The following is a 23,592-nucleotide window of genomic DNA, read 5'->3' on the forward strand; positions in this document are numbered from 1 at the left end:
TTCAGTTCTGCTTTCCTTCTTCTTCTTTGTTATTTTTTCCTTCCTTGTGCCTTATCTCTGGGACAGACTGTTTCCCGTGTCGTGCCTTCGGCTTCTTTTAAGGTTTTCCTTTCCAGCTACCTTACCTTACTGCTGTTACCAGCTGCTTGTCGAGTATCATCTGTCCAATACTGTAAACGGCTATCCGCACCATCAATTTAACCCAGCACACCGCTCTCCAGCATCATCACTTTGTACATCTGGATCCTGAGTGGCCTTCCCTGCCAGTGCCCAGGACAGTCCCTACATCAGGCTAATCAGGGAAGTGCCGTCTGGTGGCGTGGGGAGCTGATTTAGCGCTTCCCTGTACATAAGGGTAGCATTGGGTTGGTTTCTCACACTACGCATTCTTCTGGAGAAACCTTTGCGTCAGCCTGGCTTCCACATCACAGCAACAACGATGAGCAGGTACGCGGTGCCGGCGAGATGCTTTGCATGACAGGAAGAGGGCCTGGAACTAACAGGGAGACACAGCAATAGGGTACCATAGAAGGAGTAAAATAGGTGTGCAAAACCAAGGCATGGGTTTCAGGAGTCTGGGAACATACCAAGGACAAGTACAGGGGAAGTTCAAGAAGGATCTACGAAGTGCCAAACCCTGAGTGAGGGTGCAATAACTATAACTCACATCTCAGACATCTCTAAAAAGTCCAACTACCAGTGGCACCTCCTCAGAGGTACTCTTCCTTTTCTCACCTTCCCACAGAGGCTCACTGTCTCCAGAGCCCTGGTTCTCTCAAGGCTTGACTACTGCAACAGCCTCTTTCTCAACCTCCCTGCCACTGTGCTCTGCACCCTCTGCAACTCATCTAGAACAGATCCGCAAGACTTATTCTTGGCCTCAAGCCAAGGGACCGCATCTCTATGGCACTGAAATCCCTCCACTGGCTCCCTGTGGCTGCAAGGATCAAATTCAAGACCCTCTGCATTGACCACAAGGCTTTCTGGGGCCTGGGACCTACCTATCTTCACCAATGCTTTCCTAAATACTGCCCCTCCCTAGCCCTCCGCTCATCTAGCTCCAACCTGCTAGGAGTGAGCCAGTTCTCTAAGCAGAGATTTGGAGGGAGATCTTTATCCTCAGCCGGGGCCTCCCACTGAAATAGCCTCCCTGCCACCCTCTGTCAAGAGCCTGATCTCCTTAAGTTCTGGTAACTCATTAAGACATTCCTCTTCTCCTCTTCCTTCGCTCCCTATCTACTCTGCTAACCTCTCTCCCCTCACTATCCCTCCCTCCCTCATCTTCCACACAGCATTCCAACTGGCTGTGGGAGCACCTCAGAGTCTCACAGGTACCCGGCATCTTTGCCAGTCCTCCAGCACTTGCATCAGGGCCTGCACTTGCCTCATTGCTACTGCACTCGGTCAATTACCCATTGAGAAGGGCATCTCTCAGCAGTTACCCAGTTTCTGACCAACTGGGCGCATCTGAATTTCCCCCCCCCGCACTTGCCCTCCTCTCCCTCCCCTCTCCTGTACTGTCTGTGCACTTGCACAATCTGATCGTACCATGCCTTGAAGATCGTCTATTTTTCCCTTCCTGTCCCTCCTCCTGCATGGTGGTGCCTCTATGCTCTTGTAAAAACTGCAGAATCGTCGTGAGACCAATTTGTTGTTATCTTCACTGTTAATTGTATCTATGCACTTACTCTGCCTGGGCTGACTGGTTATCGTTCAGAAACTCAAGGGCTCTGAATGACTGTTGTTTTCTCCCCTGTTCCCTCCCTCCATGAGCACCTTGAAACACTGCCTTGTGTATAGGCGCTTTACAAATAAACATTACCATACCGTACCATAGATTTGTGACACAAAGTATATGACTGGAAAGCTTGTGAAAGAATCTGTGAGACTTGGAATTAAAAATGTGTGAGCCTGAACACGGGTGAAAAAGTTACAAAATGATTTAGGACAAAGTAAAGTGAATTCATAGCTTAAGACATCCACACATGCCACTTACCCCTCCAGGGCTGAATCAAGTCAGAGGAGGGGGCATCCTCCTCCTGCTCCTGGTACCAGGAAATCTGAAAAACAAATCAATGTACAGTATAGGAAAATAACAGGTGGTAGGAACAATGGTGTGCAACATGAGTATTCAATCTGAGCTGACAAATAAGAACACAAAGACATGGCTGGCCATATAGTTCAATGCATTTTTGAAGTACAGTATTTCTCAACATTCCACTAATTTGAAAACACTTCTGTTGCTACCCACATAAATTGTTCTTTTGTCACCTGCTTTTAGGGCACCTTTGGTCTGACTGCCGGTTCAGACTGTCCATACTCTCACACTGTGGCATGACCAGCCTGTCAGGATCTAGAGGCTACAGAACACTGCCTCTGTGCTGTACATAGCACATGTATTCGGCTACATCAGCTGCATCCATATTTTTGCAGAGAGTCCTTAAGCAAGTTGGGAGAAATGATGTAGTCAGGTGAAGTGTCAGCAGGCTTCTGTTGACCAGGCAGTTCAGTGCTTCTGTTTCCTGGCTTCAACAGGTCCTCCCTTCTCTCCCTGTTGGTCCCTGTTTCCTCCAGATTTCCTGTTCAGTGCCTGTCTGCTACCTCTTGGTTGCTGCATCGGGTACAGGAAAGGATGTTATGTTCATGGCTGCATATCTCTTCATAGAAGTCCTCGGATGTCTGAAACTGCTCCGAGCTGGCATGCATAAATATGGAGTTATCTATACAGGTGTATATGTCCCTTACTGATCTCTTTGTGGTGCGCTTTCCACAAGATGCTGGTGGATCATGCATGGTATGCGCCAGATGAGTGGCTTGAGTAGGGTGAGGGCCTTGTAAATGTCCCCCTCCTTCTGCAGCAGCTGGGTCTGTGGGCTGTGGTAGGCCAGATGTCCCAGGCCTATAAATCCCTGATAATGGACTCCTCGCCAGGAGGTTCCCCCACTTTTTCACAACTCCACTGCTATGGAATCTCCTACTAGTACAGGTCAGGAGAATTCTTTACATCCTGCCTTTCAGGAAGGAAATAAAGAAAGACTCTACTCATCAGAGAAGAACTCATTAGCCTCTGATCACTGAATCCTGATAGTTCTCTCCTATTGAGCACGTATCATCACCCTCCGCTTAGCGTGGCAGATCCTTGCTTTCTTGTGAAGCATTCTGGTGATTCCAGGTATGTTTTGCCCTATAGAAACCAACTCCTTGCATACATATATACAGAGGTAAATACATATATACATAGAATCTAGTCAACGTGATGTCCTGACAGAATAAGCATACTAGCTTTCATATGGGACATTGTCAGTACTTTCTGTCACGCAGTGACTCTGAACAGGGTTCACTAATAGCTGGCTGTAATGTTCCTTTCTAAACATGAGTGCTGACTGAGACTCTCCCCAACTGAGTAGCTTGAGTCCAGGAGAGCATCCTTTTAGGATAAGCATGCCTGCCACATCTGCATTCTTCCAACCATTTCCACACATGGGCCTCATTACGAGTTTGGCGTCCAATCTGCAACAAATGTGCAAAGACCGTTTACTGTTGCTGCCACTTGGTCCTGTGGCATTACCGTAGGATTATGAACAGTGGTAAGGAAGTGTAAATCCCCGCTTGTGAAGTCCATAGGACTCAATGGGGATTTTTGGCGGATTTAACGTGAGAGGTTATTCAATGCTGTAAATCTGCTGGTTGTTTGGCCCACAAGTGGAGGACTTACCTCCAACATGATGCTGGCGGCAAATCCTCCACTTCAAGGTCAAGCTGGGATGCCGGTGGTGCGGTTAAAGGGACAGTAAATACATTACCGCCAGAAAATGTGGTGATTCCATTACTGCCATATTTTTACCACACCCGTGAACTTGTAATGAGGAGGCCCATTTTATTTGCAGGCTACTGGAAAATGACCTTCCCAGGGCATAGCGAACCCTACTATGCTTACTGTATATCCACGCCCTTTTATCCCTTTATGGACTGAGGACCCCAAAATGTTGATTGCACCGAGCACTTCTCAGTGAGGAAAACACCTAGCAGTTAGCTGCAACCTGGACACCAGCAGAAGCAATGCGTGCTGTTGTGTGCACATGAGCACACCGCTTCTTTGTGTGCTTTGCATCTTCTTGGTTTGATACAAACCTGACCTACTGCTGCCAGACAGTGCTGTGCCTCCTCCGGGTGCAGAGGACGCACACCCTGCTCGCGCTGTTCTTTCTGTGCGCCTGGGGTTTCTTGGTGTATTTGATTGTGCATGTGATGCTTATACAACTTTCACTTTGCTGCACTTTTTGAATATGAATACAAATACTTTATATTGCACTAGTTGCCACGGTAGTGCTATCACAACACTAAGGCATGTCTGCAGGTTGGCAAATTGTGCAACACCTCGTATGTGTAGACCAGAGTCTGAGCAGCAGAGGAGCAGGGAAGGCAGCAGGGAAGGCAGCAGGGGTGGACTTGCCTATAGTGAACTTTGGAGATTTCCAAGTAGGCCTCTGAGCTTGGGCACATTTTGTGTAGTATTTCCAATGGTCCCATAGGAAAAAGGTTGAGACTGCCGAAAATGTGTAATATGGGGCCACTTTGAACATTATTTCCAGGGCCTATTTTGTTTCACAGTCCACCCCTGGAAGGCAGACGCAGGAAGGCAAAGTGGGAGCAGATGAAGGAAAATGGAATATAACCAGTTGATGAAGCATAGTGTAGGCAGTGACAGAGGCTAGTGCTTGTTTATGCGTGTCCGCATGTTTACTCAATTTCCTGACTCGACATGTGTGGTGCGGACGAGTAACCCAAAACAGGGTGCAAATAAAATGCAAAAGGTGACGTGAAGCTTCCAGTGCTGCTGGCCATGTTGCACGTTTGATGGGCATATGTGAATGTTACAGTGACACTGCCTATGCATACCTCTTCTGTATGTTATACAAACTTGCACGGATACAGCCCATGTTCCTAAATGTTTGATGTTAATTAAGCCCCGCCTGCTGCTGCCTGTGATAGAACTGTGTCTTGTGTGCAATAGACATTGTTCTGCTGCTGCCCATAGTGTAGTATCTGTTCTGCTGTGTGAAGTGCAAGCTTCCCTATGGATTCCTATGTTTACGTGGTGCCTGTGTGTGTTTGTGGGGGCGGGGGAGTGCTGAATCTATTATTGTGTCTAATGGAAGCCTGCACTACTGTTGCCTGTGATAAGATACATCCTTTGTGTGTGGGAGAGGCGTGCACGGCTGATTGCCATGCTGTACGGTGTTGATGTTTGAGGGAGTGGGCTGTTGATGTGGGCTGCAACGTGGAGGAAAACGGTATTTATGAATGTATGCGTGCGTGTGCGCGTGTGCGCGTGGACGTGGTGCGTGTGCTGATGTGAGATGGAAGGTTGCACTGCTGCCACCCACGCTCTACCTTTCTCTGTGAGTGTTTGAGGCGTGTTTGAAAGTGCTAAGGGTCCTGATGCACAGTCCATTACGAACACTGAGAGGTGATGGCTGGTAAGGTTTGACGGAATCTAAAGTACTTGCATTGCTTTGGGCAACCCTACAGCTTGCAAAGTTTCAGCCTGGTGTGTTGTTACAGAAGGGGAAAGACCATATGCAAATCAGGCTTGATATCATCCCAGAAGTACCAGCCCATCTCTAAGTGCTAGAACTCATCCATTCTGCGGGATACTACCAGCAATCCAAGGCATGCTTCAGCTTTACTGTGCATGTAGTTTGGATCTCCAGGCAGAGGCAGCAGGCCATAGGCCTAGGATCACTGGTTCCGCTTAGAGGGACTTTTGCAACACAGAGTATTAGCTGGAAGGTTTTGTGTGAGTCTAAACCTCTGGAATTGTCCTGGGCATCCGTCCATTCATTCTGGTGTGCCATTACAGAAGGGTAAAGAGCATATGCAAATCAGGCTCGGCCCCGCCCCAAAAGAGGAAGCCCAGGCTGAGCTGCTAAGCAACATACCTTCTGTACAAGATCACAAGAATTGCCAGGCATGTTTCGCCTTATTGGGCATCTAAGTACAGCAAGCTCAGGAGTCATATGTCGGCATACGCTTCCCACACGGGGTGACTTTACACAAACTGAACAGTGATGTCTGGAAGATTTTGAAAGGATTTTAGCCACCAAAAATAGTCTCTCAAATGTTTACTTTGTTGGTTAGAAAATAATGTTCTACAGACAATCATTTGCTTAGTTTGTCATCATTTTGAAATATGTCCCATTTTTCTTGAATTATATTCTTTATTTTATTGGCGTTCAAAGACTATTTTAGAACATAAAGAAAGTCTGTTTTTTGTGTTGAAGTCTCAGGACATTTACTGACATATTTATCAGATTAGTCTTTTGTTTATGTTTAATAAGTAAGCAGGGACATCTTTCTGGCTATGAACAGGGTTTGTTCTAGTTGCTTACTTTTAATGGCGAAGAGGAAGCAAATGTCCTAATGTCTTCGGATTAACTCAAGAAAGTAAGTGCTTGATCTAAGTAATGTGTTTCCATGGGGTTCCATATTTAATGCTCTCATGATTCATTCAAAACCTTCCAGCAACCAGGCTTCAATTTAGCTGAAGTACATTCCATTATACTAGAACTATTAGTTTCTCTGTTATTTAACACATTGGGCCTCACTATGAGTTTGGTGGAGTGGTAATAAATGGTGGTAATGCAGTGGTAATGGAGTTACCACTGAATTACTGCCACATTACCACACTGCTGAACTACAGGTTTGGAAGTAAGGCAGAGGAAACACCTCTAGCAGAATGGTGGTAATGCTTCTGTTGGTATTACTGCCAAAATCCCAATGGAGTCCTATGAACTCCAATTGATGGGGACTAACACTGCCTGCCACCACTTGTGCTCTGGTGGTAACACCCCGGGTGGTAATACTGCTGAACCAAGTGGTGGTAACAGTAATACCATTTGGTGGTATCACAGTGGTATTAGACTCCTGCTCTCCAACCTTGATTCCAACAGCCCCTGTGTCATCATCTTACTTGATCTCTCTTCTGCCTTTGACATGGTCAACCATGACATCCTGCTCAACCGTCTCCGTGATAACCTGGGTATCACTGATCAGGCCCTGGCTTGGCTGACCTCCTTCCTCTCTGATCGACCCTCCCAGGTCCAACTTGGGCCCTTCCTCTCCTCTATCTCTACCTGTGGCGTTCCCCAGGGGTCTAACCTCTCTCCCTGGCTGTTGAACCAATATCTGGGACTTCTTGCCCACTGCATTGTTGATCTGTGCCCCAACTTTCAGTGCTAGGCGGATGACACTCAATTAATTTTTAGGCTTCCTTCCGCCACCTCTTCTCCTTCTCTCATCTCTGACTGTCTGTCCGCCATCCAGGAGTGGTGTGCCGCCAATGAACTCTGCCTTAATGCCAGTAACACTGAGATTCTCCTCATCGGCACACCTGCTCCCTCCTTTCCTGTCACTCTATGGTCAGCCTTTCTTGGCCCTCTTCCTTCTCCCACCTGTGAGGCTAAAAACCTTGGGGTCATCTTTGACTCCACACTTTCCTTCCCTCCTCACATCTCTGACGTCTCTAAGAAGTCACAGTACCAGCTGCACCTACTCAGAGGTATTCTTCCTTTCCTCTCCTTTCCCCAGAAGCTCACTGTCTCCAGAGCTCTGGTTCTCTCTAGGCTGAACTACTGCAACAGCCTCTTTCTAAATCTGCCTGCCTCTACTCTCCGCCCTCTGCAACTCATCCAAACCAGAACTGCAAGACTTATTCTTGGCCTCAAGCCAAGGGATTGTATCTCTCCAGGACTGAAATCTCTGCACTGGCTCCCAGTGGCGGCAAGGATTAAGTTCAAAACCCTCTGCATTGTCCACAAGGCCTTCTGGGGCTTGGGACCTCAATACCTTCAACTCTCTCTTCCTAAATATCTTCCCTCTCAAGCTCTTCACTCGTCCACCTCCAACTCCCTCAGGGTCAGTCGCTTCTCCAAACAGCGGGTTGGTGGTAGATCTCTTTCGTCTGCTGGGGCCTCCCTCTGGAACAGCTTCCCTACCTCTCTGAAACTTGAGGAGAACGATCTCCAATTCCGGAAGCACCTCAAGACCTCCCTCATTGCTTCTGATTTCTCTCATCTTCTCCCCTGCTAATCTCCTGGCAGAATCTGAAACTGCACTGGCTACCTGGCCACCCTCTGATCTCGGGCCCAGTTCCCCTCCCTGCCAGTTGCACACCTGCAATGCCCCCCTGGCGACCCTTGCACTCGGGGACTGTTTCTGTATCCCTACAGCCCCTACTAGCATTTGACCCCTGATGATCTGCTCTTACTCTTGCGCTTGCCACCAGCTGGCTGAACTTTTATTTATTGTTTTTATTATTTTACTGTTATCCTATTTACTGCACTGCCCCCTCTACTTCCCCCACACACTTTCCCCTTCCCGCTCCCCTGCACTTGCGCGATCTCAATGTCACTTGACCTAGTAGGATCGTTGTCTGTCTTCCCTCTGTTTCCCCTCCCTTGCCTTGTCGCGCCTTGAAAAACCTGTGTATAGGCGCGGTATAAATACCATATCATATCATACCACCAAACTCGTAATGAAGCTGATTGTATTATTGTAACAGCCCTCTGCTTGGCCTCTACCTTATGCTTTCCGCTGCCTTGAGAAAGCTTGCAACTTGTCAAATGTCCTTCCAACAACCTCCCATTTCTTTTTACAGCCACGCCATCCTTTGCTCAAGTCAAAAGAGGGCCTGTTCAAATTTCCCATCACCCTCATTGTCATATCCTTACATGACCTTGAAGTTTCTCATTCACACAGACTATTGCCCTCTAGAGGTTCTAATGAATGTTCCCTCCACTAACAAACCCCTCATCCACTTACTACACTGCCATACTGCTTTTGCAGTTTCCAGTTCCGCTCATTGCTGCCCAGAGCACTGCTTCAATGCAACAGCCCTGTCCCTAGCATGCAGTCTACATAATCAATGCCCACGTTGGAAATGGCTCTCAAGAGCAAACTACTACTATAGCCAGGAGAGTTTTAAAGGAAGGCTTATGACATCCCATAGACAGCACTAGCAGCCATACAGCAAGAACCCCCGAAGGCACTCTGGGTGCAGGTCTTATGGGGTACTCTGGGTGCAGGTCTTATCACTGCACTAGCAGCCATACAGCAAGAACTCCCCGAAGGTACTCTGGGTGCAGATCTTGGGACTGCACTAGCAGCCATACAGCAAGAACTCCCCAGAGGTACTCTGGGTCAGGTCTTGGCACTGCACTAGCAGCCATACAACAATAACTCCCCGAAGGTACTCTGGATGCAGGTCTTGACACTGCACTGTCAGCCATGCAGCAAGAACTCCCCGAAAGTACTCTGGGTGCAGGTCTTGGCACTGCACTAGCAGCCATACTGCAAGAACTCCACGAAGGTACTCTGGGTGCGGGTCTTGGCATTGGACTAGAAGCCATAGAGCAAGAACTCCCCGAAGGTACTCTGGGTGCAGGTCTTGACACTGCACCGGCAGCCATACAGCAGGAACTCCACGAAGGTACTCTGGGTGCAGGTCTTGACACTGCACTGGCAGCCATATAGCAGGAACTCCCTGAAGGTACTCTGGGTGCAGGTCTTGGCACTGCACTAGCAGCCATACAGCAGGAACTCCCCGAAGGAACTCTGGGTGCAGGTCTTGACACTGCACTGGCAGCCATACAATAAGAAGACCCCAAAGGTACTCTGGGTGCAGGTCTTGACACTGCACTGGCAGCCATACAGCAGGAACTCCCTGAAAGTACTCTGGGTGCAGGTCTTGGCACTGCACTAGCAGCCATACAGCAGGAACTCCTCGAAGGTACTCTGGGTGCAGCTCTTGGCACTGCACTAGCAGCCATACAGCAGGAACTCCCCACAGGTACTCTGGGTGCAGGTCTTGGCACTGCATTGGCAGCCATACAGCAAGAAGACCCCAAGGTACTCTGGGTGCAGGTCCTGACACTGCACTGGCAGCCATACAGCAAGAACTCCCCGAAGGTACTCTGGGAGCAGGTCTTGGCACTGCACTAGCAGCCATACAGCAGGAACTCCCCACAGGTACTCTGGGTGCAGGTCTTGGCACTGCATTGGCAGCCATACAGCAAGAAGACCCCAAGGTACTCTGGGTGCAGGTCCTGACACTGCACTGGCAGCCATACAGCAAGAACTCCCCGAAGGTACTCTGGGAGCAGGTCTTGGCACTGCATTGGCCGTTCTATCAAATTGAACATCCACTCTTGCTCTATAAATACGTTTAACTATGTTAGGTCTGTCCTCCAGTTTGAGCAACTTAGTTCATATTTAGGTACTGGTGTTTATTGTCTTTTTACATATGCACTGTTGTCTAATCTGTTAGTCATGTCCCCAAGTTCATTGTGCTCTTCTCCCCTCCTCACGCTTTATGTAGGCATCTGCCTTTTTTGTGTTTTTAATTACCACTTGTTTATTTTTTATGTGAAGTATTTCCAGTATAGACATGTTCCGGAACAAATGTAGGCAAGTTCATGTATTGATAAATGGTATCACTTAGAACAAGAAAGTTAGAAAACGTGCCTTCTTCAAAGTGAAGTGTACTGACCTCTTTGCTTTCTATTCTTATTAAGCGACTGCTGCCACGAGCTCCTTGGACACGTGCCGATGCTAGCGGACCACACTTTTGCGCAGTTCTCACAGGTAAACGGATCATGGTTTGTCTATTTCCACCACTAACGGCTTCATTATGAGTAGGGTGGTAACAGTCAAACATGCAGTATGTCAGAATACTGCAAGTTTTAGCGTACTGCACTTTTATGGGTTCCGATACAGGCACCCTGTAAAAACGCTTGCATTTGTGCAGGGGCCTCATTAGGGATTTAACTCTATCCTGGCGGTATTGCCGTCCGGATACTGGCAAACAGAATTGCTGTTACCGGCACATGTTCTGCCAGAATTACTGGCAGATTACAAGTACCGGTAAAGGCAGTAATTCCCCATTCCATGGAGTCCCCTAGGACTTCAATGGGGGGATTTTGCTGCTATTTCCCAACAGAGTTATTACTGTGCCGGTATTATAGGCATTTGTTTGCCAGTAGGAGTCAGATTTACCCCAGCTTTTAGCTGGAGGTAAATAATTCACCCCTACTGGCAAAGTTGTAGTTGGCCGGTCCTGTAAGATTGCTGGTGAACAAATAGATAAAACCAGTCATGCACAAACACATAGTTAAGAACCATTAAACAATCCCCATATAAATCATTGAAGGACTCCCAAACATTGACATACTCATCATTGCATTCTCTTCTTTTAAACATCATCTGTTATTTTTGTATTTATATATATATTTTTTTGTTAGTCTTGTTAGTTTTGTCTGTTTGTTGGGCTGGGTTTCTATTATTATGTATGGATTAGTTTAATTGTCGTTCTCTGCGGGCCCTTCACTTAGTATGAATTCTGTAATATTGTAGAGCATTGCATTGAATGTATTCTAATGTTTATTACTTGTTCTTGAAAATGTTAATAAAATATATATATTCTTTTATAGTGCTGGTAAACGCTATTGCCTGAACTTTTAAAATGTACCAGCCAACTTGTTATGATGCCCATCTCCACAAAAAAGCATTCCTGTATGCAGTAATATCGCATTTCCAAAATGCAGCCCAATGGGGCTCCAAAATGGGGAATAACTGAAGGATCTGCATGACTCTAAATCATGAAGACCCTTCCTGTTGCCGCATGTTGATCCCATGAGGTAACTGTATTCATGTTAGATGATGGTTACTCTTGAAATTCTTCCAAACTCGTAAAGTGGTCATTGGGCCTCTGGCCGGCCACAGCCAATCACTTGCCAGGCCTCTCTGCCACAGTATCATCACTGCTGCCTGCCACAGTGATCAGAGCCACACCATAATATGACTTTATGCCACAGCACCAGAAGTGCTGGATGTCTCAGTGACCACAGACACAGCTCCAGGGGTACAGTTACTGCAGTACTGTCTATCTCATTGGCTAGAGGAGCAATGGGATGATAGTAACATGACTGGCTTTGTTGGCGAGAGTAAGAGTGCACTCTGAGAAGAAAGAACAGTGTCGCGGCTGATATGATTGAATGCTGTTGGGGCATTGGCTGTATGGTAAACAACATGATCAGGGGTGGTTTCTTGCTTGCAGTAAAGCTACATGTCAGGTTTTTATTTTTACATAAAGATGTCTGCCAGATACCTATTGCTTCTAAGCGCTGTAATAATGGTACTTATTATTACCCAATAACATGTAATGGCACCCACATTATTGACCTCGGAAGGAGGAGGGGCTGAGTGTATCAAATAATGAACACTCAGTGCAAATTGGCGATTTTTACTCACTAGGGTGGGAGAAGGAATTGGACTATGCTTACTGGCTGCAACTTCAATTCTTCGTACCATTTCCACACAATATTATTTGCAGCTAATAGAAATCCCCCTCCCGAGGTTATAATGAAACCACCTTCACTTATGCTCAGGTCCATTTATCCCAGGATGCACTGTTGACCCCAACATTCTGATTTGACCAGGCCTTTTATCTGTATATCCTCAGAGGAGGCACTGCAAGGACCTAATGTGGAGCCTTGGGATCCACTGATCCTCTCTCAGCAAGGGACGCCATGGGCAATTGTTAAACCTGTAGCCAAAGGCAAAAAATAAGAAGATTATAAAAGATGCATTGAATGGATGCATGCCTTTATGTGTTGGGGTGCCTCTTTGTGTAACATCGTCGTTTTTCTTCTCCTTGCTAGGATATTGGCCTCGCTTCCTTGGGAGTGTCCGATGAGGAGATTGAAAAGCTCTCGACGGTAGGTGGGGACGGTTACAGTTGCTAGACCAAAGATCACCTGACATGTGGTTGCTGGACTCTGTTGTGCTGAAATATGACTCGGACGTTTGGGGAGTGTAAGGTGATTGCTTCTGAGTGTGAAGGCCATGCCCATATCAGAGTATCAAACAGGCTCTTGACGAGTAAATGCATAGGGGCAGCCTCCACTCCTCACGTGGATCTGTCTGATCCTTCCCCTTTTCCAACATTTTAAAGCAAGGGGTAACTGAAGCAATCCTGATCGACCTTCGCGCTGGCACTGTCAGTGCCCGGCGTACCATCTGACCATGTGCTATGAAAGAGGTGACAATGAGAGGTGTTCTCCACTCCTCACTGCCTCTTGGGCACTTGCCTAGAACAGTTGTAACCCCATTTTTGATGGGGCCCCAAACCTATGCTCTCTGCCCATGATCTTCCCCTCCCTAAGCAAATTTGCCAGTGCAATTCATGAATCAATCCGCATATGTGAGTTATCGCCACAATGTCCATTGGTGGAAGCATTTCCGGTAGACCTGTAGTTTGTTAGCATGGATGAATTTCATAATTGGCACATGTTTCTTTCAGCAGTTGTATGTAGCCCATTGATTTATTCTTGTTTATGAGTAAAGAATGGAGTGTTGGACCAACCACCATTTTGTTTGTCTTCCAGCTTTACTGGTTTACCGTGGAGTTTGGACTGTGCAAGCAGAACGGTTCACTCAAAGCTTATGGTGCCGGTCTCCTGTCATCTTATGGGGAGTTAATTGTAAGTCTCAAGACCTTTCATTTGGCATAAAGCATTGTTTTACACTAAAGAGGGAGCAGTTGAGCTCGAAAGAAGCATGTGTCCTGAAATATCAGTCTTTGCTTGACGAGAGACACAATTTATTAACTTTTATAGGGTAGTAGAGAGGACTGTTTTCAAGCTTTCAATATCCCACCATCCTCTTGCCAAGGCAGTAATTACAGAACTAACATCATATTTTTCAAAAGACCAAACTGTTGCTTATCTCAAAATATCTACTGGACAGAGATTTGTGGAATACATTTCTAGTCCTGAGAATCAAGGATGAAGTGATACATTTTAGCATGAGCCTTGACCCATACCTGATACCACCAGACAAGCATCACACAGACATATACACCAACACACATTGCCATACCGTAGAAACGTGCAAGCTCAAGTAGACACTGAGTAGTAATATGCATGATATCTGATCTGGGCATTTTGAGGTATTTAAAAGTAACTGACAAACAGGCAAACAAACGTTGTTGCACTCAGTCTTTTGCATTTATTCCTTGCCATTTCAAGGTATGAAGGCTCTTATTCACACAGTGTTTTCCAATGGGGGTTTGCCATTATAAAGCTCTTCTGTGAATTAGGCCCAGTATGTCCTTTTTGTCTTTTGCTCCCAAAAAGGGTTGCAAATTATGATAACCACACAATTCCTCTCCAAGGAAACACAATGTTTTCTTGGTCACACTTCTACATAAACTTGTATTCCAAACACAAGTTATATTTGACACAATGAATATCAAGTACCAAATGGGGAATTACAAGAAAACACCCCACTCTGTCTACACATGTTTTGCTATGTGTGTAGCAGTGACTCCACATCAAGCTTCTTCAGGGCTGCCCATTGTAAATTCCTATGGTCATTTCCTTTGGTTTCATTCTATAACCATAAAATCTCAATTTGTTGTATTCTTACACAATTCTTATATTTAATCTTCTTGTTCTTTGATACTACTACATCGTGTTGGGTTACAGCATAATTCTTAATGTTGTTTCTGTGACTGTTTCTTTACTGCTTCTCCAGCATGATACCCACATGACGTTTGGCATTTCCAAGGCGGCTGGAGGGGAGGTGGGGGGAGGGGGGGAACTTTTCCATGGAACATTGAGGAGAGGTAATATCCAACTGTGTCCAAAGTGCTTTTCTACTAGGAAAGGTGTGTGAAGGATATTATTTTTCTTTCACTTTTCCATGCCTTTACATAGATATTCAGGCATGCTGCCACCATTATTCTCTCTGTCAATGCAGCAGCCATGATAGAACCAATTGGCAATGGCATTTTAGCCATCAGTTGCACCTGCTATTCTATTTTGAGAAGTATATCTTAACAATAATTGTATTCTTGCATTGCACAAAACAATGCCTGGAAATGTCCAAGGGGTTGTACTAGGTATGGACTGTGCTAAGTAAACTTCATAAATTCCTGTCCAGAGGGAAAGGTTTGTTATGTTATGTTAAATTGATTCATACTGTGATGAAATATTGGGAGACCACGATCAACATAGGGAGTCCCCCCCGTCCCAATTAAATGAGACCACAATAGATCATTTATTTAGGATTCAACATGCCCTATTTATGACTCATATAGAGCCACGTAGATCCCTCACTCTGTTCTAACATTGATCCATGAACCAGGCAGGGGTATAGACTAAACACATATTTATTTATAGTTTAGATTCAATGAGGTTCTGTTTATGTTACACACACCACCATTTTTTTGGCACAAAACAAAGCTTCAGCACACAATTACTTTCTTTTTCGTAATGCACAGGCAAATATTACATGACCAAAATTTTGATTAAAAGTAAACACAGGTCTGATTTTAAAACAAGCTACAGATCACACATTCAGTGTTGGATACATGAGGTCTCACTTGTGCAAAGCACTTCTCCCCCAGCACCAAAAACCCAAGCATCAGTGATATTACTTTAACCCTATGTTTAAATGCCAGCTCTAGAGGGTGGGGAAAGTTTAGGAATTTAGTTTTGGACCAAGGGCACCCCTTAGTTTAAATACAATGTTTAAGGAGGTGTGACAATTGGGAATTCTGTTTGGTGGCACAGCACCTTTTAGTTTTAAAGGCAAGGTTTGGGAATGTGAACATTATCAATTTCATTTGTGGCAAGGTCACCTTTCATTGAAAGACAGGGTTTTGGGAAGTGGTAACGGTTGGGAATTTCGTTTTGCAGCAGCACCTTTCTATTTCAATGGCAAGGTTTGGGAAGGAAGTCAATTATCAATTTCGTTTTGTGGCAAGAGACACCCCAGTTATTTAAATGATTTTAATATGCGTTCCCGGTAGGAAAGAGGGTTAAAGTTTTGAATTCCTCCAAGTACCCACTGTTTCAATCTATTTGGGAGTTAATTGAATTAATTGTCATTCAAATATGCTAAGGGTCTACACAGTTTGCCACCCCACCCACTATTAAGGGAAGAATATTAAGGCAAGCAGATCCCCCCACACTTAATTTCATTTTGAGCAAGTTACTTACATGGGATTACTCTGGGTTTGGTGCACAGGAAAGTCAGCCAGGTTCCAGAATCCTCTCTGGTGGGAACTCAGAGATCTGGGCCTGATACGTCAGCCCAAGGTAGGCACCAGCTTCCACTCTCTTTGACTTCCCTCAGCTTTAGGCTTCCCCAATGGCTGTCCTCCCAGGCAAGGGTTAGATATCTATTCAGCTTTTCCCCCCAGGTAATTTTAGGAAAGTGTCCCTGGAAGATTTGAACTCCTATCGTCTGATGTTTTTTTTAGGCAGCTTTTCTCCTTGTCTGATCAAATTCTGCTCTCCTGATCCCTTTCTGCATAGAGCAGGTGAATTTCAATGTCCAAGCCACACCTCTGATTATTACAATTAACAGGTGCCAGGTCTAGGGTGCTAAGATTTAATTGGATGATTATCCTCTCTTACTCGTCCCCATAGCTAACCCCTGTCTGCCGATAACGCAGGGAGTTCCCTGAGTGAAGTGGAGAGGCATACACCTTTGTCATTTACACAATTTCTTTTTAGCTGTCAGCTTTTTACCCTAAAAGTGGCTACATGACAAATATTTGTAATTTACCAATAAATAACAAGATATATAGGGCCTTATTATGAGTTTGGAGGTAGCCATGCCCTTAATAAGGTCATGGCTGCCTCCAAACTTGGGTCCGGTTTTCCCTGAATGGGGAAATACTGGGTCATTCCGACCTTGGAGGGCCCAGTATTTCCCCATTCAGGGAACCCAGACCCGGACCATCCCCATTCCCATGTGAGCCCCTATAGGGCTCAATGGGAATGGGGAGCATGCTAATAACGGTCCCATTAATGATGGGCCCATTGGTAGCATGCTGGGCCACTCGCGGGACCCGCTAAGAATGTCTGGTAAAACCAGGTGTCCAGAGCGGGTCCCGCGAGCGGACCTCGTAATAGGGCAGTAAGGGATTAACGGCTCTGGCACCTCTACCGGCGCTGTTAACCCCTTACCGCCCACCTTGTAATGAGGCCCATAGATATTAATATTTCCCTCCTCACAACGGACCAGGAGAGGTCACTTTCATTTTTGCATGCCATAGCACGGGAGTGCTATGGGTTTCTGCCCTTTCTTCAAAAAGTATAATAGTTAAATTCAGGACATTTTCGGGGAAGTTGAAAACATTTTTCAATTATAACTTGAGTTCCAGAAATTGCAGGTGAATGAAAATTGTGGCAACACAATTGCATTGAAATTAGCTTTAAAATTACACTGGCATGAACTTGGTGCAACTTATCGTTGCTGAGAAAATCAACAGTTATGACAGTCTATTTAAGCTAATGGCAAATCTTCAACATGTATGCACATCTTAACTCCCATTTCTCCATATAGGTTTCATTTCTCATGAAATGCTCTCCCAAGCTCCGTGGCCTCATTTTTGGTGCAGCCTGCAATACACCCATCAGCCTTTCTTCTCTGGAGGGTTGATGTGCTGAGGAGTTTCTTATGCACCAGTTGGCCTCTGACATCAGGAGGCTTGCTGGCATCTCCCATTGTGTCCCTGCAATCTTAGGTTGACAACAATTTTGATCTAAGGCTTTGTATTTTCAATCATGTTCACCCTCCCTGGCCCGGTCTGTATTAAGCTGGTCCATTGTAAATAGATGGTGAGCCTCTGCTTCACAGAGATTTTCCTTCCAGATAAGGAGTCAGGCAGGCACTTGAGAATCTGCCCAACAACAAGAAGCACATTTGTCTGTGTTTAAGGAGATTCACATGTTGTATTTGAAACACAAATAGCATGTCTAATGATTACTTTGTTTCCCTGTGCAGCATTTTATGAATTCAGGTGGCAATCTGAAATTGAAAGGCAGTTGGTCCTTTCCTCCTTCACCATAGGCACTTTTCATCTTAGAATATTCTTGGTGATATTTATTTTTCGGAGTGCACAGCATTTTTCTTTGTGGCAGTTTCAATGAAAAATGCTGCTTCTGTCTCTCAGTCAACACTGTAATGTGACTTTCCCATCTATAGATACTTCTTTGTATTGTTTTCAGAAAGACACTTATTTTCATAATACACCAGGTCCTTACGCTGTGTTAAGGCTATCTTGGCCTTTCAGTTATATCGTTTTGGCTGTCATTAAACCCCACAATACCGTGAACTATTGCCATTGCCTGGTCTTCAGGTGCTCATGTGGCTCTCTAAGAAAGTGAGTTGGCTAGGTTAGTGACATAAGAGGGACAGATTGGAGGTTGTTCTCTTCTGCCAGTGCTTGTAAAACCAGGAAAAACTGGCATCTGTGCGTGTCAAATTTCTGAGTGTGTTTGAATTGTGTGCAATGGAGTAATTGGGCCTCATTACGAGGTGGGCGGAATGGGTTTAACGGCGCCGGTAATGGTGCTGGTTCCCTTAAACCCATTCCACCCTATTACGAGGTTCCCTTGCGGGACCCGCTCAGAATGTCTGGTCAGACCAGACGTCCTTCCTTTGCGGGTCCAGCAAGGGGACCAGGGAGCTAATAACGGGCCCATTATTAACGGGCTCGTTATTAGCTCCATCCCCATTGAGCCCTATGGGTGTTCGAATGGGAATGGGGATGGGTTTTTTGAATGAGGAATTACCGGGTCCTCCAAGGTTGGAATGACCCAGTAATTCCTCATTCAAGGAACCCAGACCCGAGTTTGGAGGCAGCCATGGTGCTAACAGCACCATGGCTGCCTCCAAACTTGTAATGAGGCCCATTGCGTCCAGAGGGGCAACTTTCAGTGTTTGGGTTTTTTACTTGCAGCAGTTTGTTCTTTTGACAGACGTGTGAGTTGTGTGTTTTGTGTAAGGTAGGGCTGGTGCATTTGTTCATGTGAGGTATGTGTTGGGTATGCTGGAGAGGACCGAGGAGAATAGGTGGGTAATGGTTAGTATGGTGTGGTTGTTTAGTTGTTGGTTCCAGGATACATGATACATACTGTCGCTTGATTTTCTCAGGTTTGCAGTAATATTGTGGCAGGTGCCTGCTTTATGCTTATATCTGAGAGTTGAATAGTGAAGTCTTCAGTCATTTTCTGAGGTCATTCGTAGCTCCTTTTGGATTTTGTTAAATAGATTGGCTATTAGTTGGGAGAATGTGATTCCTCTGAATTTCCTTTTTTCTGAGTGTTGTGTTTCCATTTGCAGGGTATCCCTACATATTATCCCCACCAAAAATATTGCCGTACATCTATCTATCTACATTCTTGTATTGCGCCACTAACCCAAAGGCTTCAGGACATATGGTTGTTTGTCTCGCCATAGGCGATATTTTTGTGGGGGGATAATTTGTGGGAGCAGGGGTTTTGGGTGTCCCCCCCCCGCACATTTAAAAATAATGCGGTGGTTGCAGGGTTGTCCCCCCTCAGTGTCCATGGCTCAGTATCGCCACAAAAATATGGCAATATTTTTGTATCACAATATTTTTGCGGGGATATTAACACATGGAACCCATTTGCAGGCCATTGCTTGATCTCAGGTTTCTTCCTTTCTTCCTAGTTTGTAGCTGTTGATTTTGGGTTGGAGGAATGTGGCTCCTTGTCCGTGTAGTGATTGTTGAGTGATGCAGAGGGCTTTGAAGTTAATACTTCTTTTTACTCATAGCCAGTGTAGGCTTCGGAGGGCTGGTGTGATGTGGTCTTTTCCGTTTAGTCTCAGGAGTATGCTTGCTGCAGTATTTTGGATGCGTTGGAGTTTTTGAGTGAGTCGTTCTGCAGTCCATAATCGATTCTTGATAAAAACTAAGGAGATGATTGCGATTGTTCTGTGTGGGAACGAGAAGTAGGGTAGGATCCCTCTAATTAGTCTCAGGAGGCAGAAGCATTTCTTAGCCATTGCGTTGACTTGTGGTTCTAGTGAGTGTACCTTGTCCATGAGTATTCACAGCTTTTTTTATCATAGCAGATGCTTGAGGTTGGGTTCCCATGCCTGGTGGGCAGTTCAGTTGTGTGGCAGGTACATTATCCTCTGGTGGGAAGATCATGATTTCTGTTTTGGACATGTTTAATATTAGATTGCTGATTGTCTTCCAGGTGTATATGTTTGTGAGGGAATTGTGTAGGGGGTTGTTTGGGTCTTGGTTTGAGGTTATCTTGACAATGAGTTGAGTATCGTCTGCATAGTTGTAGGAGGTCAGTCCATGGGTTTGAATGAGTTTCATTAGGGCAGACATGTATATGTTGAAGAAGAGTGAGGAGAGGCTAGACCTTTGTGGTATGCCACAGGAGATGTTTTTGGCGTTAGAAGTAAATGGCGGTAGGTATATTTTTCTGTTTGGTTAGTGAGGAAAGGTTTTAACCTTTGGCGAGCAGAATCTTTTACGCAGCATTCCATTAATGTTATGTGTCTGATTGTGTTGAAGGAGGCTGATATATCCAGCAGTATAAGGGCCGATCGGGTGCTGTTGTCTGCATTTATTTTTAGATTGTTACATATCGATAGTAGTGCTGATTCTGTTCCTCTCATGGGTCTGATGCCGACTTGCGAGTGGTCGAGTGTTCCAAACATTTCTACGTGGTTGAGTATGATTTTGTAAGATGTGGTTCTCCAATAGTTTCACTGAATAGGGTAGATTTGATATAGGTTTTTAGTTGGTGGGGTCGTCCACACTTCCTGTTTTCATTTTTTTAGGAACGGCTTGATGTATGCTGAGTTGAAGGTTTTAGTTCCTATTCCTGTGTTTAAGGATCAGTTCATCAGTAGGTGGAAGTAAGATGCTGGGTTGCTGTGGGTGAGAATTTCTTTGATGATACTTGGTGGGCATGGATCACTGGGGTAGCAATGAGGTTGGTGTATTTTATTAGTTTGATGAAAGCTTCTTCATCTATGGGTCTGAAATGGTCGGGTGATGCTGCGGTTGGTGGTGTGCTGATTATTGGTGGTTCCGTATTTATGTTTATTGTTGCATAGCTTGTGTCAGTGGTCTGTTGGTTGATTCTGTTTTGGTTTTAGGTAGTTAGTGATGTTGTCACATAGTGATTGTGATGATATAGCATCTCTATTGGAAGATGTTGGGTTTTTGATTTCTTTGATGATTTTGAATAGTTCTTTTTCTGGATTTATTGCCAATTGGATTCTTGTGGTGTAGTGTGTCTTTTTTGCTTTTAGGACTGTTGATTTATACATTCTCAGTTGTCAGTGGTATTTAATTTTGGCTGATTGGTTGTAATGATTTTTCCATAGTTTTTCCAGTTTGCGGTTTGTTTATCTGAATTCCCACAGTTCTTTTGCGCAGCATCTTGCTGACATTTATTTCACAGTGGCTTTGAACGGTTTTGCTGGTGCCAATTGGTATATGGCCTCTGTGATCCAGGCATCAAGATTTTTCCCACTAAGTCAGGGGTTGTTCTGTTTAGCTGGGAGATATTTGGTTTGGTTGATTCCATCAGTTCTGTTAGGGATTCCAGATCAAGATTCTTCCCATTTCTTTTGTTAGTAGCATGCAGTATTGTTTTTCTGGGCAGTATGAGGGTTGGGAGTATGACCGTGAATGGGATCAAGCGGTGATCACTCCATATGCTTGGTACTGATGGGTTAGTGGTTGAGAGTCTGTCTCTGCAGAAAATTGCATCCAAAGTGTGTCCAGCACTGTGGGGGAGTCCAATCACTATTTTCTTGAAGTGGAGTGCTTTCAGAAGGGCACTGAGGGAGTTTGCTGTGGTTTTGATTTCACTTTCAAACCATATGTTTAAATCCTCAGGACAATTATGTGATAATGATAAGTGGTAAGGTTGGCAATGGAGTCAGTGAGCTTCATTGCAAAATGTTGGTTGTAGGATAACAGTCGTAGATCAGGAGAAACAGTAAGTTGACTTGGTCGCTGAGCTTGATGTTGATTAGGAGGGATTTTCAGTCTTCTATGTCAGTTGGTGATACTGGTGTGGCACAGATGTGATCTTTGTGTGCCATTGCGATTCCAGCTCCTTTTTCATTTTCTCTGTTGCCATGTATTAGTTTGAAGTTGTCTGGTATCACTTTGTGTGCGATTATTTTGTAGTTGTCCTATAATTATATGTCCGTGAAAAATAGTGCATCGGTGCCAGCCTCGCTTAGGAGGTCATACATTTCTGTTTTGTGTTTTGCCATCAATCTTATGCTGAGTAGGCTAGAGTGAAGTGTGTTTTTCCTTGTTCGTTTTTTGCCTATTATTTCTTGTGTCTCAGTCACGGTAGTGTTTGTTGGGTTTTCTTTTCCTGAGGTTCTTTCTTGGGTGAGGCTGCTGTTCGCTGATATTGTGGCTGGGGCCTCTGTTTCTTCAGGAGCTCAATTACATTGACAGAAGTGTTTCTTTGTTCTGGTTCGGTAGTGGTTGGTTGTTTGTTTGTTTGTTTCCCACCTTCTCTAGACACTGACCTTGATACGAGCAAAGCAAGGGCCCACAGCTCTACCATGATAACAGCGTACACTTATAACCTAATCAGGGAAATTAATTGCTTCCTGGAAGGACGTCTGAATGTCAAAGGGAACAACACAAGTGAACTTGCCAAAGAGGGCAGTCTTGACTGGTTCAGCAAGGGGAAAGCCCATGCACCATCCATTCCTGGAGTAGGTGACACCAGTCTGGCCCATTCAGTATCCACTCTTGGGGGAAGTGCCTCCTTTCCTCTGGTCTTATTGAGCCATGGGCTGCCCACCTCATCTAAGGCCTCCCTGGGGGGAACCTGTGAACTGGCGGCCCTGACATTAATTGATGCATCTGCAGCCTCTTCTTTTACCATTTCCATGCTCAAGCCTGGGAGGAACCTTCCTCGGATCTCTGAGAACCAGCCCCACGTGAAGTGCACTTATGACTCTGTCCTCGACTCTGTCTGAGGCCTTCAAGTTACCTGTGAACCTTAATTTAGAGGGGCATGCAGCCGACATTTCTAGGAGCTCAACCTCAAGCTCTTACACTCATGGGCTGTAGGAGACAAGACCCCTGACGTTAAGGACCAGTTTCCTGATACCCTTGGATGACTCTGACCACCCTGGAAAGGATGTGTGTGGTCCTTTTGCTGGGAAAGCTCCTTTGCTGGGCATTAAACACCCCTGAATAAATCCCCCAGGAACACCATTTACCCCTGCCTCAGTTACCAACTCACACGAATCAGCCCAGAGCTGCAAATGCTCCTTGGTCCTTCTCAAGTTAGCGGCCTTGAAGAAGCTTCTGTTACGGATTCTTCAAAACAGCAGGAGCACAGGAAGTGATATCCCTGCGGAGCTGTACTTTCCCAGGGAGGAAATCACTATGGGGCTGGAACCAGCTGCAAAGAAACCTGGAATTGCCCCTAAATCGGACATGACTCAGTCTGATCTGCAGGGCCCCATCATGTACACCAAAGTAGTGGCAGTCACAGGGCTAAAGGGGATAATCAATGCTGGCACCAATTCCACAACTATCAATCCACAGGATAAAACACCCCAAAAAAAGTATTTTAGGGAGGGGGCTGCGAGGACCTGGCAAAAGGGGGTCAGCATACCCGAGGGGATTTGTTGGAGATGTTGGTTATAGTGTGACCCCAGAATTAGCCACTCGTAGTACACCAAATACATGGGCCTCAA

At 45.4% G+C, this 23,592-nt stretch overlaps 1 protein-coding gene and 1 long non-coding RNA gene across 2 annotated transcripts in view; one reads left to right on the forward strand and one right to left on the reverse strand.

Moving 5' to 3' along the window:
* TH (tyrosine hydroxylase) overlaps positions 1 to 23,592 on the forward strand; it is a 414,235-nt gene that overhangs the window by 345,305 nt on the left and 45,338 nt on the right. The window contains exons 9-11 of the mRNA XM_069623939.1: positions 10,575 to 10,644; positions 12,720 to 12,776; positions 13,446 to 13,541. Of these exons, the coding sequence (XP_069480040.1) occupies positions 10,575 to 10,644; positions 12,720 to 12,776; positions 13,446 to 13,541 (223 nt within the window). The remainder of the gene's footprint in view (positions 1 to 10,574; positions 10,645 to 12,719; positions 12,777 to 13,445; positions 13,542 to 23,592) is intronic.
* Positions 1 to 23,592, reverse strand: part of LOC138503877 (uncharacterized) — a 121,771-nt gene that overhangs the window by 72,285 nt on the left and 25,894 nt on the right. Inside the window, exon 2 of the long non-coding RNA XR_011279727.1 lies at positions 1,997 to 2,060. This is a non-coding gene — a long non-coding RNA (uncharacterized lncRNA). The remainder of the gene's footprint in view (positions 1 to 1,996; positions 2,061 to 23,592) is intronic.

Source organism: Ambystoma mexicanum, chromosome 11 (genome assembly GCF_040938575.1).
Source record: "Ambystoma mexicanum isolate Mex_15411 chromosome 11, UKY_AmexF1_1, whole genome shotgun sequence".
Taxonomy (NCBI): Eukaryota; Metazoa; Chordata; class Amphibia; order Caudata; family Ambystomatidae; genus Ambystoma; species Ambystoma mexicanum.